The 18076-nt window shown below is 38.2% G+C and overlaps 1 protein-coding gene across 1 annotated transcript in view; it reads left to right on the top strand.

The window, feature by feature from the left end:
• The window catches only part of CDKL5 (cyclin-dependent kinase-like 5), a 176544-nt gene that overhangs the window by 120422 nt on the left and 38046 nt on the right, over positions 1-18076 (top strand). Inside the window, exons 8-9 of the mRNA XM_006835594.1 lie at positions 4912-5101; positions 12536-12616. Coding sequence (XP_006835657.1) covers positions 4912-5101; positions 12536-12616 — 271 coding nt within the window. The remainder of the gene's footprint in view (positions 1-4911; positions 5102-12535; positions 12617-18076) is intronic.

Raw genomic sequence — 18076 nt, 5'->3', positions numbered from 1 at the left:
CTTGTTGATTCTTTCTAATGTTTTTTCTGTTTTCTAAAGATTTCATTTATTTCTGCTCTAACCTTTATTATTTCTTTTCTTCTGGTGGCAGTAGGCCTACTTTGCTACTCTTTTTCTAATTGTTGGAGATGTTGAGTAAGGTGTTGATTTTGATTCTTCTTTCTGGATGTGTGCATTTATTGCTCTAAATTGCCTTGTGAGCACTGCTTTTGCTCTGTCCCAAAAGTTTTTGTAAGTTGTGTTTTTGTTCTCATTTGACTCAAGGAATATTTTTATTTCACTTTTTATTTGATGAATTATCCAGTAGATTTTAAGCAGGTGCTTTTCAATTTCCACGTATTTGATTTTTTCCCCTTCATCTTCCTATTGTTGATTTCTAATTATATAGCTTTGTAATCTGCTAAGATGCTTTTTAGTTTTTTTGATGTTTTAAAATTTATTGAGATTTGCTTTGTGACCTAACATGGTCTATTCTGGAGAATGTTCCATATGGACTGGGTGAAAAATGTATATTGTGCTACTGTTGGTTTGAGTGCTCTGTATATGTCTATGAGGTCAAGTTGGTTGAATGTATTGTTTAGTTTTTCTGTGTCTTTATTGAGTTTCTTTCTAGTTGTTCTATATTAAAATATCCTATTATTATAGAGTTGTCTTTCAATTCTATTAGAGTTAGATTTGTGTATTTTGAGGCTCTTTCATTGGGAGCATAGGTATTTATTATGGTTTTGTCCTCTTGTTCAACTGATCCCTTAATCATGATATAATGTCTCTCTTTGTCTCTTATGCTTGTTTTTGCTTAAAAGTATATTTTATCAGAGATTTAAATTGCCACTCTTACTTGTTTTTGATTGCCATTAGCATGATATATATTTTTCCCATCCTTTGTGTGTAAGATATGTCTCTTGTAAACCCGTATTTGTTTTTTATCCAATCTGCTACTCTGTCTGAATTCATACATTTAATCTGTTTACATTCATTGTAATTGCCAATAGGTATGAACTGATTGATGTCATTTACCTGTGTGCGTTTTTTGTGATGTTGCTAGTTTCTTTGTTGCACATATCTTCTGTGCTTTCTTTGTTGCACATAACTTTCTGTGCTGAGTTCATTTTGTTTGTGGGTTTTCTTTTTATTTCTGTGTGTTAATGTCTACTAAATCTTTCTGATTTTTCCCTTTTTTATTTTGGAAATCAGTTCATTTTTTTAAATCAGTTGATATTTTTGTTTTATATTAAGAATAGAAATTTGTATACATTCTTGAGACATTTTGCCCTTGACATTCAACATCATTTCAGCGGAATACATTATTCAAATCAGTTGATACAAGAAAAATAATTTGCAGTGGGTCTGTGGAGATTTTCCATCTAGCATTAGTCAACAAGTTCTTTTTCCTTCATACAGAGAAAAAAGAAAATTTAGTATCCTTCCCTCCCCAGCATGCTAGCAAAAAGATCTGAATAAAAGTTCCTAATAATGGCGCTTAGGTATTTGTGGGAAGGAAATGAGGTGAATAAAATACTGACTTATTTTTGCAGTGGTTTATTATCCTTGACATCTGTTGTATACAATGTTAACAGTGCTTTTGAGTGTTTATTAAAGTTTTATAAAGTACTTGAAAATTCCATCCTATACTCTTTTCAAGGAGCTCTAGTAGTATAACGAAAGTCAAGGCTTGAATTTTTTCTTCAGTTCCCCCAGCTTGAGAAATGCTGGCCGTGTTCTTCCTTTTTGGTTTTCTAATTCCAAATCTTTGCATATTTTATTATAGTATTTGGTTTTATCTTCTCAAGCTGATCCTTGAAATTTTCAGTTCAGCTCTTGTACCTCTTCAATTCTTCCATTTGCTTTAGCCTCTCTACGTTGGAGAGCAAGTTTCAGATTCTCTTCTGACATCCATTTTGACCTTTTCCTTCTTTACTATCTTCTTAATGACTTTTTGCTCTCTTCACGTATGATGTTCTTGATGTCATCCCACAACTCTTCTGGTCTTCGGTCTTAAGTGTTTAACTCATCAAATCTGTTCTTCAGATGATCTCTAAATTCAGGTGGGATAAATTCAAGGTCATATTGCATCAAGAAAAGATGGAAGGAATACACAGAATCATTGTACCAAAAGGAAATGGTTAATGTTCAACCATTTCAAGAAGTACCATATGAACAAGAGCCAACGATACTCAGGGAGGAAGTCCAAAGTGCATTGAAGAAAGTGAGACGGCACAAGAGGCACTCACTCATCTCTGCCAAGAAATTTGGAAGACAACTATCTGGCCTACTGATTGGAAGAGATCCATATTTGTGCCCATTCCAAAGAGAGGTGACTCAACGGAATGCGGAAATCATCAGACAATCTCTTTCATATCTCAAGCGAGTAAAGTTTTGCTAAAGGTAATACAGAAACGGCTACAATCATACATTGACAGAGAACTTCCAGAGGTTCAAGCTGGATTCAGAAGAGGCCATGGAACGAGAGATATCATTGCTGATATCCGATGAATCTTGGCCGAAAGCAGAGAATATCAGAAAGATGTTTACCTATGCTTTATTGACTACGCAAAGGCTTTTGATTGTGTGGATCATGACAAGCTATGGACAACATTGCGAAATATGAGTATTCCAGAACACTTCATTGTACTCCTGGGAAATCTGTACCTGGACCAAGAAGCAATTGTTCGAACAGAGCATGGGAACACTGAATGGTTTAAAATTGGGAAAGGTGTGCGACAAGGTTGTGTTCTTTCACCATACTTACTCAACCTGTATGCTGAGCAAATAATACGAGAAGCTGGGTTCTATAAAGAAAAACGTGGCATCAGGATTGGAGGAAGACTTATTAACAACCTGCGTGATACAGATGACACAACCTTGCTTGCTGAAAGTAAAGAGGACTTGAAAAATTTACTGATGAAGATGAAAGAACACAGCCTTCAGTATGGATTGCATCTCAATGTCAAGAAAACAAAAATCCTCACTACTGGGCCAATAAACAACATTCTTATCAATGGAGAAAAGATTGAAGTTGTCAAGGACTTCATTTTTCTTGGATCAACTATCAACACTCATGGAAGCAGCAGTCAGGAGATCAGACAACGTATTGCATTGGGCCAATCTGCTGCACAGGAACTTTTTAAAGTGTTGAAGAGCAAAGATGTCAGTTTGAGGACTAAGGTGCGCCTGCCCCAAGCCATGGTATTTTCAATAACCTCATATGGATGCGAAAGCTGGACAGTGAATAAGGAAGATCGTAGAAGAATTGATGCCTCTGAATTGTGGTGTTGGAGGAGAATACTGAAAGTGCCATGGACTGCCAAAAGAACCAATAGATCTGTTTTGGAAGAGGTGCAGCCAGAGTGCTCCTTGGATGCCAAGATGGCTAAGCTTCATCTCTCATACTTTGGACGGAGGGAACAGTTGCTAGAGAAGGATGTCATGCTGAGTAAGATGGAGGGTCAGAGAAAGAGAGGAAGACCCCCAATGAGATGGATCAGCCAGGTGGCATCATTGATGGCGTCAAGTGTGGCAGCGGTAGTGAGGTTGGCCCAGGATCGGACATTGTTTCGTTCTGCTGTGCATGGAATCACTATGAGTTGGTTCCAACTCGATGGCACCTGACAACAACAACAACAACAACTAGTAGCGTAGTGGTTACAAGTTGGGCTGCTAACCTCAGGGTCACCAGTTTGAAATTACCAGCAGTTCTGCAGGGGAAAGATGAGGCTTTCTGCTCCCGTAAAGGTTTACAGCCTCAGAGACCCTATTGCAGGGTCACTATGAGTCGGAACCAACTTCATAGCATACCACCACCACCATACTCTTTTCAGAGTCCTGGTGTGGTTACTGTAGGATAAGCACTGGCCCACAAGGTCAGTTTGAACTGAAATGTCGGTGGTTCAAACTCACCAGCCACTTCTTAGAAACCCTATATAGGGTCTCTGTGAGCCATCCATCAACTGGATGGTACGTAACATATGGAACAATATTCAGATATTTTGCTTTCCCTTGTGAAAGCTTGGATTATTTATGTTTGAAACTAAAAGAGAGTTTCTTACTTAATTTGCTATTTATCATTTGACTCAAGTCAGGGTATATTGTTGTTGTTAAGTGCCATCAAGTCGATTCCGACCCATAGTGACCCTGGATAGGGTTTCCAAGGAGAAGCTGGTGAGCTTGAACCACCGACCTTGCAGTTCAAATGACATGGTACCTCTTGAAATGGTTGAACATAGATCAATTCTTTTTGGTACAGTGACTCTGTGTATTCCTTCAACCTTCTTCTGATGTTTCCAGTGTCATTTAATAATTTGCCCATTGTTGTTGTTGTTGTTATGTGCTGTGGAGTTGGTTCCGACTCATAGCAACCCTGTACAGGGTTTCTGAAGCTGTAAATTTTTATGGGAGCAGAAAGCCTCATTTTTCTCCCACGGAACACCTGGTAGTTTCAAAGTGCTGACTGTGAGGTTAGCAGCCTGATTCGTAACCACTACGCTACCAGAGCTCGTTAACATAAACTCCTTCAATATTGTAAACCGAGACTTGAATTTTTTTCTTCAGTTCTTTTAGCTTAAGATATTTGACTGTCTTCTCAAGCTCCCCTTTGAAATTTTCTGTTCAACTCTTTTACTTAATCATTTCTTCCAGTTGCTTTAGCTTCTCTAAGCTCAAAAGCAAGTTTCAGAGTCTCTTCTGAAATAGACTGTGATCTTTTCTTTTTTTCCTGTCTTTTAAATCACCTTTTGCTCATGATGTTTATGATGTCACCTGGAGTTTTTAAAAACTCGAATGCTTGTAATTCCCTTTTTTCAGCCTTACTTTCCCCCCCCCCCATTGCATTTTAAATCCTTGAATACATAAATGTATTTTAAATAATGAATAATATAGTCACTTGTGAAAATAATCTCTCCCTTTGCTTTTCAGTGCCCCCTATGGAAAATCCGTAGACATGTGGTCAGTGGGCTGTATTCTTGGGGAGCTTAGTGATGGGCAGCCTTTATTTCCTGGAGAAAGCGAAATTGACCAACTTTTTACCATTCAGAAGGTGCTAGGACCACTTCCATCTGAGCAGATGAAACTCTTCTACAGTAATCCTCGCTTTCATGGACTCCGGGTAAGAGGTTTCCCTAAAACCCAAAAGTATAATCAGTTCAGAAGTATTTAAATCATTATTCCTTGGACAGTGGATGCTAAGCTTCCCATAGAAGATTGTCCCTTTCCCATCACAATGTTTACAATCTCCATTATAATATTTTATTTTTGGACATTTTATAGTATTTGTGAACAGTGGAGAATGTGGGCAGGTTTGAAAGTGGGAGCTGCTAATGGTGTTTTTTTCTCTAATTTGTAAATCCCAATTTAAAATTATTTTCTAGCATATGCATTATTATATTCTAAACTTTAGTTAGTTTCAAATTTTTCCTTACTGAAAGTATTAGGTTTCTCCAAAAAATGTAAACTGAATGCACAGCTACTGCCTGTATGAGAGCCCTCATTTGTAGTGTATCAGTGAAGACTGATAATGCTTACATTCTGCAGATCTAAAGGTGCTGGTACTAGCAGGCTGGTGTTTATAGTGAAACATCAACTCTTCTTTACAAACTAGTGGTTGGTCTTAGGCAAGTTAGACTTTTTAACTGGCATTAAACTTTTTTTCTAAGAATATTCTAAAAAGAGAAAAGAGTACAGGTTTTCCTCAAATGATATATGTAACTTGCAGAGCGATCTTATTGGGGCAGCTGGTTAGTTATAGGCTGTTTTTTGCTTCTCTCTACCCCAAAAGTTGCCCTTAGTTTTCCACTGCTCAGTTTGGTAGTTTACAGTGAATTTGGTGTTCATTACAAGAACTATTAGTATAATGTCACCACCATTTCCCTCCTTTCTCTTAAATGCATAATTCTCAAACTGTCATTTTGCTTTAATGGATATCACTCCTCACACAAGCCGGGCTCAAGCAATGCTGAAGAAATTAGTGAAAAAAAGCCCCCAGTTTCTATTCCATCTCCCTCCCGCTTGCTCTCTCTTTTCTAAATTTGAGTTACTTCAGGCAAGTCCCTTTTTTTCCCTTAAATGTTTGCTTTTATAAGCCAAAAAATAGGAGAAACTATGGTCATTAATCAGTGTTTAAAAAGCGCATGTGGTCCTTCTGTCTATCGTGCCACAGAGGTAATGGACGTTACCATTCCTTACTACATTGTACTGTATTATAATATGCTTCAACATGGTTTAGACCATGAGAGTGTCAGACATTCTGGAAAGGTAAAAATCATAGTAGACTGCATTCATTAGAGAACTCGGCTTTGTGGAGGAATTAAAATTAGAAATGGGTATTGAAGAACAGGTAACATTTGATTAGTTAGATCACATGAAGGATGTCTTTTCTTCATTTGTCTATGATCCTCTTTGTTCATAGACCTCTTCACTAAACTATCTGTAAAATGCTAGACAGCATATGACAAAGCTGGTTATAAATGTCCATCAGGGAAATTGCTGCTTCTATGACAGTTTGACTTTTATTAGCTTTAATATTTTTACATTTTGGTCTGAAAGTGTTTGGTGTTTTAACCAGATTAGTTTAATCTCTTTAGAGGTGTCACAACATTTTTTGAGGGGAAAATTTACCTTCATAATTTAAATTGAGAATGTCTGCAGCAGAGAACTAAGTACACAAGGCTTGCAAACTGGCCCTGCTGTGAAACAACACAGACACATCAGTTATTGGTCCATTGTAGAGAGTGAAATTCTGGTATCAGACAACCACAAATAATCCAGTTGTCTTCAAGTCAATTCCAGCTCATGCCAACCCTGACTACTGGAGTAAAACTGCTGGGGCTTCAATCCTGGCTCCATATTGACTGCTTGAATGATTTGGGCAAGTTAGGTCACCATCCTGGGCCTCTGGGTCTTCACTACAAAATGATGATAGTAGAAGAGTAGAAGAACCACCCAATGGAGTTTCTGTGAAGGTTAAATGTTAAAATGTATGTAAAATGTCCAGATCCTTGCCTGGTACATAGTAAATGCTCAAGAAAGAATCACTCTTATTTTATTGTTTTGGCCAAGTGATGAAACAAACAGCCTATTGACTAGGCTATATTTTAAATTCCTGTGCTTGAGTTTGGGGTATTAGTTAAATTGCCTAATATTGCAATGGTAGATTGTATTCCAAAGAATTTAAATATACAAATTTTTGAGTTAAGAAATTTCTTGGTCAGTTTTTATTATATTTCTAATGTCTTTTGACTATCAGCATTAATTTGCTTATCAATGAAAAGTTATTTCTGGGGAAAAAAAGGGTGGGGGAGGAGGGTCTGATAGCATAAGATAGCCCTCATAAGCAAAATATTAATTACAGTGTCCAAGTATGGAGTCTTTAATCACAGCATGACAGGTGTCTCTCCCATTGGGCTGACACAACCACGTCAAAAGAAGCCTCTCTACCTCCCTTAGGAGAGTCACCTAGGTTTAGAAACAGTGTGGGCTTGGATCGCAGACCTGGGTGCAAATACCAGCTCTGATGCTTTTAATTATGTAACTTGCCTTTAACAAGTTATTTAAATGCCCTCACCTTCCTCATCTCTAAAGTAGGAATAATAATACTTACAGTGACTTGTGTAACATCACTTTCCTCAGAAATCAGTTTTGCCTGTGTATTTGTGTGAAGTTCTTGTTATTCTTCTATTTCCTCTGTTTGGAAGGTGCTATCCTACTTTTGTATTGACATTTTCCTCATCTTTCAAAACCTCATCTTTCAAAAAATACTGCCTGTGGATTCTGTCCCAAACAGTGTGCAAACTACACTGTTCTTTTCTCTCTCTACGCTTCGTCTGAATTTATAGCTGCACAGCTGAGCACTGATTGCCAACCCAGCCTATCTGTGGATTCCTGACATGCAAGGTTTCAGTCTTAACAATGTTCTGTCTCTCCTGTCATACCTAGTTCTGGTGCCGATGATGTCATACTCATCCCTTAAAGACACATTGTTTGAATTTTACTACGTATCTAGTCCCCTTGACCCTACCTACTTATTTAACATGGCTAGAGATTTCAGTTACGGAGTCAGTTCCACAAATTTCTTGTCAGTTTGTTGTACTGTGATGGTTTGCATGTTGCCGTGTTTCTGGAAGCTATGCCACAGGTATTTTAAATACCAGCAGGGTCACCCATGGTGGACAGGTTTCACCTGAGCTTCCAGATGAAGGCAGACTAGGAGAGGAGGACTACTTCCAAATATGTGTTCACAGAAAACCTTATAGCACTGGAGCACTGTCAGCACCAGAATATTGAATACTGAAACATGATGAAGAGCGCCAGAATATTGTCAGATATAGTTTCAGAAGATGAGCCTCTCAGGTTGGAAAGTACTCAAAATGTGACTGGGGAAGAGCTGCCTCCTCAAAATAAGAGTTGACCATGATGATGTGAATGGTCTAAAGCCCTCAGGACCTTTGTTTGCTGATGGGGCACAACTCAGAATGAAAGAAAATAGCTGTAAACATCAAATAATAATTGAAACATGGGACGTATGAAGTATGAATCTAGGAAAATTGAAAATTGTCAAAAATGAAATGGAACACATAAAGTTCGATACCCTAGGCATTAGTAAGCTAAAATGGACTGGTATTGGCCATTTTGAATCTGACAGTCACATGGTTTACTATGACTGGAATGACAAATTGGAGAGGAATGGCATCACATTCATCATTAAAAAGAACATATCATGGAGTACAACACTGTGATAGGATAATATCCATAGGCCTACAAGGAAGACCAAGGAGCTCTGGTAGCATAGTGGTTACAAATCAGGCTGCGAACCACAAGGTCAGCAGTTCGAAACTACCAGCGGTTCCATGGGAGAAAGATGAGGCTATCTGCTCCCGTAAAGATTTACAGCCTCAGACACCCTGTTCAGCGTCGCTATGGGTCAGAACCGACTCGACGGCACTTAACAACAACAACAACAAGGAAGCCCAGTTTAATACCACTATTATTCAAATTTACGTACCAACCATTAAAGCCAGTGATGATGAAACTGAAGAATTCTACCAGCTTCTTCAGTCTGAAATTGACCAAATATGCAATCAAGATGTATTGATAATTACTGGAGATTGGAATGCAAAGTTGGAAACAACAAGGAAAGATCAGTTGTTGGAAAATATGGCCTTGGTGATAGAAAGGATGCTGGAGATTGCCTGATAGAATTTTGCAAGACCAATGACTTTTTCATTGCAAATACCTTTTTTAAATAACATAAAAGACAACTATACACATAGACCTCACCAAATGGAATACACAGAAATCAAATTGACTACATCTGTGGAAAGAGATGATGGAAAAGCTCCATATCATCAGCCAGAACAAAGCCAGGGGCAGATTGTGGAACAGACCATCAGTTGCTCAAATGCAAATTCAGGCTGAAGCTGAAGAAAATGATAACAAGTCCACGAGAGGCAAACTATGACCTTGAATATATCCCACCTCAATTTAGAGATCATCTGAAGAACAGATTTGATGCTTTAGACACTAAAGACCAAAGACCAGAAGAGTTGTGGGATGACATCAAGAACATTATACAGGAAGAAAGCAAAAGGCCATTAAGGAGACAAAATTAAGGAAAAGACCAAAATGGATGTCAAAAGAGACTCTGAAACTTGCGGTCCAGTGTAGGAACGCTAAAGAAAATGTCAAAAGTGAGGAGGTGTAAGAGCTGGACAAAACATTTCAAAGGTCAAATTGAGAAGACAAAGTCAAATATTATAACAAAATGTGCAAAGAACTGGAGTTAGAAAACCAAAAAAACATGGCTCAACATTTCTCAAGCTGAAGGAACTGAAGAAAAATCTCAAGCTTCAACTTGCAGTTTGGAAGGATTATTTGGGCAAAATATTGAATGATGCAGAAAGCATCAAAAGAAGATGGGAGGAATTCACTGTCACTGTACCAAAAAGAAATGGTCGATGTTCATCCATTTCAAGAGATAGCATATGGTCAAGAGCCAGTGATCCTGAAGGAAGGAGTCCAAGGTGCATTGAGGCACTGGCAAAGAACAAGGCACTGGAAATTGATGGAATACAAATTGAAATCTTTCAACAAACTGATGTGGCACTGGAGGTACTCACTCATCTATGCCAAGAAATTTGGCATAGTCCAATTGACTGGAAGAGATACATATTTATGCCCATTTCAAAGATAGGTAACTCAACGGAATGCAGAAATTATCAGACAGTATCACTGATATCTCATGCGAGTAAAGTTTTAAAAAAAACGGCTGCAACCATACATTGACAGAGAACTTCCAGAGGTTCAAGCCAGATTCAGAAGAGGATGTGGAATGAGGGATATCATTACTGACATCAGATGAATCTTGGCTGAAAGCAGAGAATACCAGAAAGATGTTTACCTTTATTGATTGCACAAAGGCTGTCAGTTGTGTGGATCATGACAAGCTAAGGACAACATTGCAAAAAACGAGTATTCTGGAACCCTTAATTGTGCCCTTGAGGAACCTGTACATAGACCAAGAGGCAGTTGTTCGAACACAACAAGGGAATACTGAATGGTTGCGAGTATTCTGGAACCCTTAATTGTGCCCTTGAGGAACCTCTACATAGACCAAGATGCAGTTGTTCGAACACAACAAGGGAATACTGAATGGTTTAAAATTAGGAAAGGTGTGTGCCAGGTTGTATTCTTTCACCATATTTATTCAATCTGTATACTGAGCAAATACTCTGAGAAGATGGATTATATGAAGAAAAACATGGCATCAGGATTGGAGGAAGACTCATTAACAAACTGCGATCTGCAGGTGATACAATCTTGCTTGCTAAAGGTGAAGAGGACTTAAAATACTTACTGATGAAGATCAAAGACCACAGCTTTAGTATGAGTTGCACTTCAATGTAAAGAAAACAAAAATCCTCACCACTGGAGCAGTAAACAACTTCCATATAAATAAAGAAAAGATTGAAGTTGCCAAAGACTTCATTTTGCTTGAATCAACCATCACTCATTGAAGCAGCAGTCAAGAAATCAAATGACTTACTGCATTGGGCTAACGTACTGCACAAGACCTCTTTAAAGTGTTTTAGAGCCAAGATGTCAGTTTGAGGACTCAGGTGCGGCTTATCCAAGCCATGGTGTTTTCAGTAACCTCATATGCATGTGAAAGTTGGGCAGTGTATAAGAATTGATTATTTGAGTTACGGTGTTGGCGGAGAATATTGAAAGTAACATGGACTGTCAAAAGAACAAACTGATCTTTCTTGGAAGAAGTACAGCCAGAATGCTCCTTAGAAGCCAGGATGGCCAGTCTTTGTCTCTCATACTTCAGACGTGTTATCAGGAGAGACTAGTCACTGAAGAAGGATATCATGTTTGATAAAGTGGAGGGTCGGAATAAAAAGAGGAAGACCCCCAATGAAATGGATTGACACAGTGGCAGCAGCAGTAGGCTGAGGCATCGCACCAATTATGAGGTTGGCTCAGGACCAGGCAGTGTTTCATTCTGTTGTACATGGGTAACTATGAGTCGGTACCAACTCAATGGTGTCTAACAACAACAACCACCGTGATTTCAGTTCTTTGAAATGACTTTATGTTGGCCTGAAGGAAATATATATTAAAAGCAAACTAACCTTCTCCTTTGGAGGGCATACTTGACAATGGGTTCCACTAACATATTACCTAATGAATTAGCATCCACTCATAAGGAGCTCTGGTAGCCTCACGGTCAGCAGTTTGAAACTACCAGCTGTTCCATGGGACAAAGATGAAGCTTTTGCTCCCATTAAGATTTACAGCCTTGGAAACCATGTACAGGGTCGCTATAAGTTGGCACCGACTCCATGGCACATAACAACAACAACATATATTGTGAAATATGAGAGTTAGCAGCAGGAAGACAGAGCATCCAAATGCAGTTGACCCCTTCCCTTCATTTTTTTAGAAATGTATTTGTTGATCTAGGAGCCTATGTTTGCCTTCTGTTCCAATTTACACAAAGGAAGGAATTAGAAACAGGCCATTAAAAGGGAACATTAAAGGCAGTAATAGAAAATGTCTTTGAATTCACCATCTCCACTTCTGTGGCTTTTCAGATACTGACCTCTTGCTTCTTTTCCCTTTTCCTTGATTTTTCTATTTCCAGAACTAAATGATATTTTGTATTGAAGAAGGCATACAAATTATATCTGGTATCTTGTCTTATCCTTCCTGTGTATCCCCAGATTAAGAATTATCTGCAAAAGCTGGCAATAGCAAACCATTTTAAATGTTTCTATTTTGTTTCACATACTTTGGTATTATCTGTCTAGATTTGAGTATCATCTTTCACCTGTTCTTTTTTCTGTTATTTAACACTCAGTCCCATTAATTGATACCAAAAATACATAGAAACCAAAATCTTGGTGTATAGGAAATAAATGTGTCCTTGATTGGCACAAGGGCAATGACTCCTGCCCATCTGCTGCTTTCTCCAGCTCTCCAAGCTCAGGTATGCACACATCCTTTCCCGAATGCTAACATTTCTGTCATGTTGTTCTTACAGTTTCCAGCTGTTAACCATCCGCAGTCATTGGAGAGAAGATACCTGGGAATTTTAAATAGTGTTTTGCTTGACTTAATGAAGGTGGGACAAGTTGATGTGTGTCTTTGTATAAAATGTCTTTTGGTTTGTGACTCTGTTGTATCTGCATGCAACCATCACCTGCTTTTAATGAATGAAATGTTTTGGTCATGTTTTTCTAATGGGGAATAATGGGAAACCGTGTCACATTAAAAGGCACATGGCTTATTTAAAATTGCAACGGGATCTGGTATGGTGACTTTCCATTTAGACAGAACCATGAGATACCCAAATCACATTCCTAACATGAACAGAATAATAAAAATAATGTTAGTACTCAAGAGTTGTGCAGGCATAAGGTTTAAAACAAATCATAAAATGAGTATTGAAAGAGAAGAGATTCTAAAACCATTTTTATGCGGTGTTTAAGGTCTGCCATAATCTACAGAATTTTTATTCTGCTCTTTTCTACCTTGGCCTTTTCTTGCCCAGAAAGAGCCACTTTTTCCGGCTCTTCTATTGACATGTCAGGATCACTGCTGCCTCCCATAGCCCAAGTGTTCCTCCTCATGCTAGTTCCCCAGCCCAGAAGACCTTCCTGCTATGGACTACTGAGAGCATTCTCGAATTTATTTTTTATTCAAGTTGTTCTCCCCCAGTAGACAGTCCTTTAGTGAGAACTGTTTTTCCATGTCTTCAGCTTTCATTGCAGCCAGCTGGTGCATAAGCAAGTGTTTGTTGTTGGTAGCAGATTTTGAAAAACACCTGTAATTGGGTCCATTTTATATGATGCCCATTCAATCAATGGTCAAAATCAGTGGTGCTCTTGCCCTACCTGCAGAGTCTTTCAATGTGTATTTAGCACAGTTGGAAACTGCTGATCAGCTGAGAACTTTGCTGCACTTCAAACTATGTTAATTAATTTGTGTTCCAAGGAACACTCTGTAAGTAGATGTGGGGGAGGAAGTGTGGGAGGCCTTGTGGCCTTGGGGAAAGGCCACTTAACATCTAACCTTTTAGAGAGATTTGCAGTGTTCATTAACCTATAAAGGCTTTCAGAAATCCCACAGTAAAGAAACATTTCTGTCTCACCTAGCATTTCTCAAATTTAATACCGAATGCTTTGTTTAAAAAATAGAACAAAAATAAAGCACCAGTGTTCTTCTGAACACAAATTGAGAAATGCATAAATTATCACTTAAATCAGTTGGGGTTTGTCAGTAACTCTTTCATGTAATCAATATGAGAGGACTTCAAAACTTTTGTGGAAAAATTCCATTCATTATCTTTTAATTCTAGTTTTCTATGGATTTTTCAAAGCACCTTTGTATTTCTTGATCAAGGCCTTTATTATTTGATAGCTTTTAAAAATGAAAGTAGAATAAAGTAGGACAGCTCATCTTTTTTTAGTTAAATAATTTAGCATGTTTATAAGTTCAGGTATCAAGTATTAATATGATATTCTATCAAGTATGTTCAAGTGTCAGTATGATACCTAATAAAAGTAGTTTGGAAGTTAACCTTTCATTCTGATTCATTTAATACCGAACCTATTGCCATGGAATCAATGCCAGTACATAGTGACTCTATAGGACAGGGCAGAACTGTGTGAAATTTTATGGAAGCAGACTGTGATATCTTTCTGCAGAGTGGCTAGTGGGTTTGAACCACTGACTTCTTGGTTAGCAAACAAGTACTTAACCACTGCACCTATTTAATCTAAAAAATTTTTAAGCATTAGACATTTTAATAGAAGTGTGTATTTAGAAGGGACACAGATTATATAAGTGTACATCTTAGTTTTTGTAATGTGAACAATCTGTGCAACCTCGCCTAGACCCCGATTGTTGTTGTTGTTGTTAAGTGCCATTGAGTCGGTTCCGACCAATAGCAACCCTATACAGGGTTTCCGAGGGTGTAAATCCTTACGGGAGTAGAAAGCCTCATCTTTCTCCTGCGGAGCGGCTGGTAGTTTCGAACCGCTGACCTTAAGGCTCGCAGCCCGATTCATAACCACTACGCTACCAGACCCCGATAGAGAAGATATTATTAATAGCCCAGAAACTTCTCTCCATGACCCCTCCCAGCCTTTTCACCCTGGTCCTCCCCATTCTCACAATCCACTGTTCTCACTTCTGACACCATAGATTAATATTGCCTTGCTGTTGGACCTTATAAAAATAGAATAATCCATTTTATCTTTTTCCTATTTTTTGAAAAGGAATTTTAAAAACTAACAACCCAATTATCTTTTCCTGAAGAAATATATTCTCTTTCCACTCTCTAAAGCTGTCTTGGTAATTTTGTCCGTATTTAAGTTCCTAAAATGGCCATCTCATCCTGCATCTGTTCATACCAGCCATTTTAGTGGGGGCACAAGGCACCAGAATTAATAAAGCCCCTTATAATTTTAAGATTAGCTACAAGAATTATGTTGGCTCTGTTATAGTAAAAAATAGCAATTGTTATTTTCCTCCCATCATACTGAATTTTAGAAACTATTTACTGGGAAAGTTTCATACTGCCCCCATAATGACCTTATCCCTTCAGGTAACTTGAAAATTAGCAGCTTTATTCGTAAGTATAAATCTAGTTCTGTGTGTGTGTGTGTGTGTGTGTAGTAATTCCCACTATTGCTAATATTTGTTGCTGTTGTTAGTTGCTGACAAGTCAGTTCTGACTCATAGTGATGCTATGCGCAACAGAAGGAAACATTTCTCAGTCCTATGCCATCCTCACAATTGTTATGATTGAGTCCATTGTTGCAGCCACTGTGTGTGGGGGGATCTTCCTCTTTTTCATTGACACATTACATAAATAAGATAATTTATCATCTTAGATAAATTTAAATAGGACTAATACTAGTACTTAGGGTGCTGGTGGGGCGCTGTAGGATAAGCACTGGCCTGCAAGGTCGGTTTGAACCATAAGGTAGGTAGTTCATATCCATAGCTGCTCCTTGGAAGCCATACACAGAGTCACTATGTGTCGGAACTGACTTGATGGCAATAAACAACAATGCTAACACTTATTTGGCTTCTGAAAGGTCATATACAAGGGGGCTTCAAGAAGTTAGTTTTAAAATGCTGTTATCTTTCAATTCTATTCCTCCGAAAACTTTTTGAAGCCCTTTCATATACTAATTTAAAAGACAATTGAAGGGTAGACTTTCCTTTGTTTTTGACTAATGTCTTACAGTTCAAGAATCCCTTTTCATGATAACTGTCACTGAGACCAAAATTATTTTACACTCCTACACAGTTTTTGTTGTCTGATAAGGAAGAAGTAACTGAGATCATTTTAGTGCTGCCCACTTCAACCTGAATAATTTGTAAATTCACTTGCATATAAATCATGGCTTGGGCTTCAACAACCAGAATCTTTTGGCCCAAAGTGAATATTTCATCCTCTAGTAGGATTAGAATTCAAATTTTGTGTGGTGCTAGGTTCAAGGTGGTTCTCTGAAATGGAAGTCTAGCTTTTTGGGAATGAATGTAGACTTGTCATTGTTCAGCAGTAGATCACTGAGAGATTAACTGGGAAAAACCAGTGAAAGTGACATGGTTTGAAGAATGCTGCCATCTTACTCTCCATCCAGCTTGTGGAGGAAAATGCCTTTCATTCAAAGAGCCAATTTCCTTATGCTTTGTTCAGTTACATTAGGGTGTGTTCCTTTATATATTTGCTTCCTTTGTAAATGAAAATTAGTTTTACTAATGATTTCTCTTTTTCAGTTTCATCGAGTTAATGATGAGATACACAGCTTTTAAAATTTAAAGAAGACATTTTAATTTTAAAAGAATCTGTGATACTTAAGACAAAGGTTTAATACCTTAATGAGTAAAGAGCACTTAAAAATAAAGAAGTAAAGGGCAGGTACATTAAAAGAAGAAATTACAGGCAGTCAGTAAATGTATAAAAATGTTCAACCTTGCTGGTAATCAAAGATGTCAATGAAAATCATTGTAAGATACCTGTTTTAACATATTGTAATAGACATCAACTTTTAGAGCAGTTTTGTTGCTGTTTTTAGTTGCCTTTGGGTCAATTCTGACTCATGGCGACCCCCTGTGTGCGTAGTAGAGTTAGGTCTACAAAAAAATGTACAGATAGTACCCATTTGGCCTCGATGGCTTGATGACCAGAACCTGACTAGAGGAAGATTAAAAAAAATTTTTGATAAAAGAAACAAGTATAAATTACTACAGTTTGATGAACTTGACCTATGCTTATGAATGTAGTAGCTCAAAATACTAACTGAGAGGAAATGAGTGTTCATATCAATTATCAGTCTTATCCTCTCTGTATGCAGGGTTGATAGGGACGGGCAACATTGGCTACCTAAAACAAGGAGGCAATAAAGGCACGAAGTGACTGGCTTACAAGTTTTTAAGAGGGAATTTAGCTTCAGAGTGTGTGGGGGAAGATAGAGTCCCCACTGAATAGTTTTCATCTTGTCTAGATTTGTCTGGTAAAAAGAGATGGAGATAAGATTCTTATGATTCAATAGTGAGTAATTGTTATCATGACTAATTGCGACTGTCACAACTGTAAAGGTAAAAGTTTTGTAACAAAAAGAAGATAGTAGTTAATCTTACAGTCCAGAAACAGAGGACCCTAGGACCATCAAGGGAAAAAAGGATGAGCAAAATGTGGGACCCTATCCAGAGAAGCAGCAACACCAGAGATAGAGGCAGAGATGGGGACATGGAGAGAGGATGCAGCTGAGAACTCTAGACTCATGTAATAAGAGAAAGGCTGTGTGCTGGTGGCCAGGAGGCAGGCTTTCTGAATGTGCCCTTTGGTTGTTTAAATTATTATACGCTCCTGAGTATTTTTGTGTACACCATCCCCCGAAATAAAAACAACAGAGGGAATGGAAGCAAAGACTGTTGAATGACGATGCATGGAGGAGATTGTAATTGTTGCAATGAAACCATGAGTGTAAAACTGATGTTCTCCCATGTAAACTATCACTCAATTCACAGTAAAATCTTAAAAAAAAAAAAAAAGGTTCCGAAAGTATAGAGACTTTCACTACATTCTTAACTACCATCTGCACACATTTCTCCTGTTATTAACAGCAGTGCCTTTGGAACATTTTATACAGTTGATGAACAAATATTGATACATTATCATTAACTAAAGTCTATAGTGGTGCTATAGGATAAGCACTGGACTGTTAACCACAAAGTCAATGGTTCCAACCCACCATATGCTCTTTGGAAACCCTCTGAGTGCTGGTGTGGCACTGTAGGATAAGCACTAGACTGCTAATCACAAGGTCGGCAGTTCAAACCCACCAGCTGCTCCTTGGAAACTCTATACAGGGTCACTATGTAGCGTAGCGGTTACGAATCAGGCTGCGAGCCGCAAGGTCAGCAGTTCAAAACTACCAACTGTTCCGCGGGAGAAAGATGAGGCTTTCTGCTCCCGTAAAGATTTACAGCCTTGGAAACCCTGTGCAGGGTCACTATGAGTCAGAACCGACTCCATGGCACATAACAACAACAACATGCTGGA

Source organism: Chrysochloris asiatica, unplaced genomic scaffold, assembly GCF_000296735.1.
Source record: "Chrysochloris asiatica unplaced genomic scaffold, ChrAsi1.0 scaffold00018, whole genome shotgun sequence".
Classification (NCBI taxonomy): domain Eukaryota; kingdom Metazoa; phylum Chordata; class Mammalia; order Afrosoricida; family Chrysochloridae; genus Chrysochloris; species Chrysochloris asiatica.
Note: the sequence above shows the minus strand (reverse complement) of the source record. Positions and strands in the feature narration are given on the sequence as shown.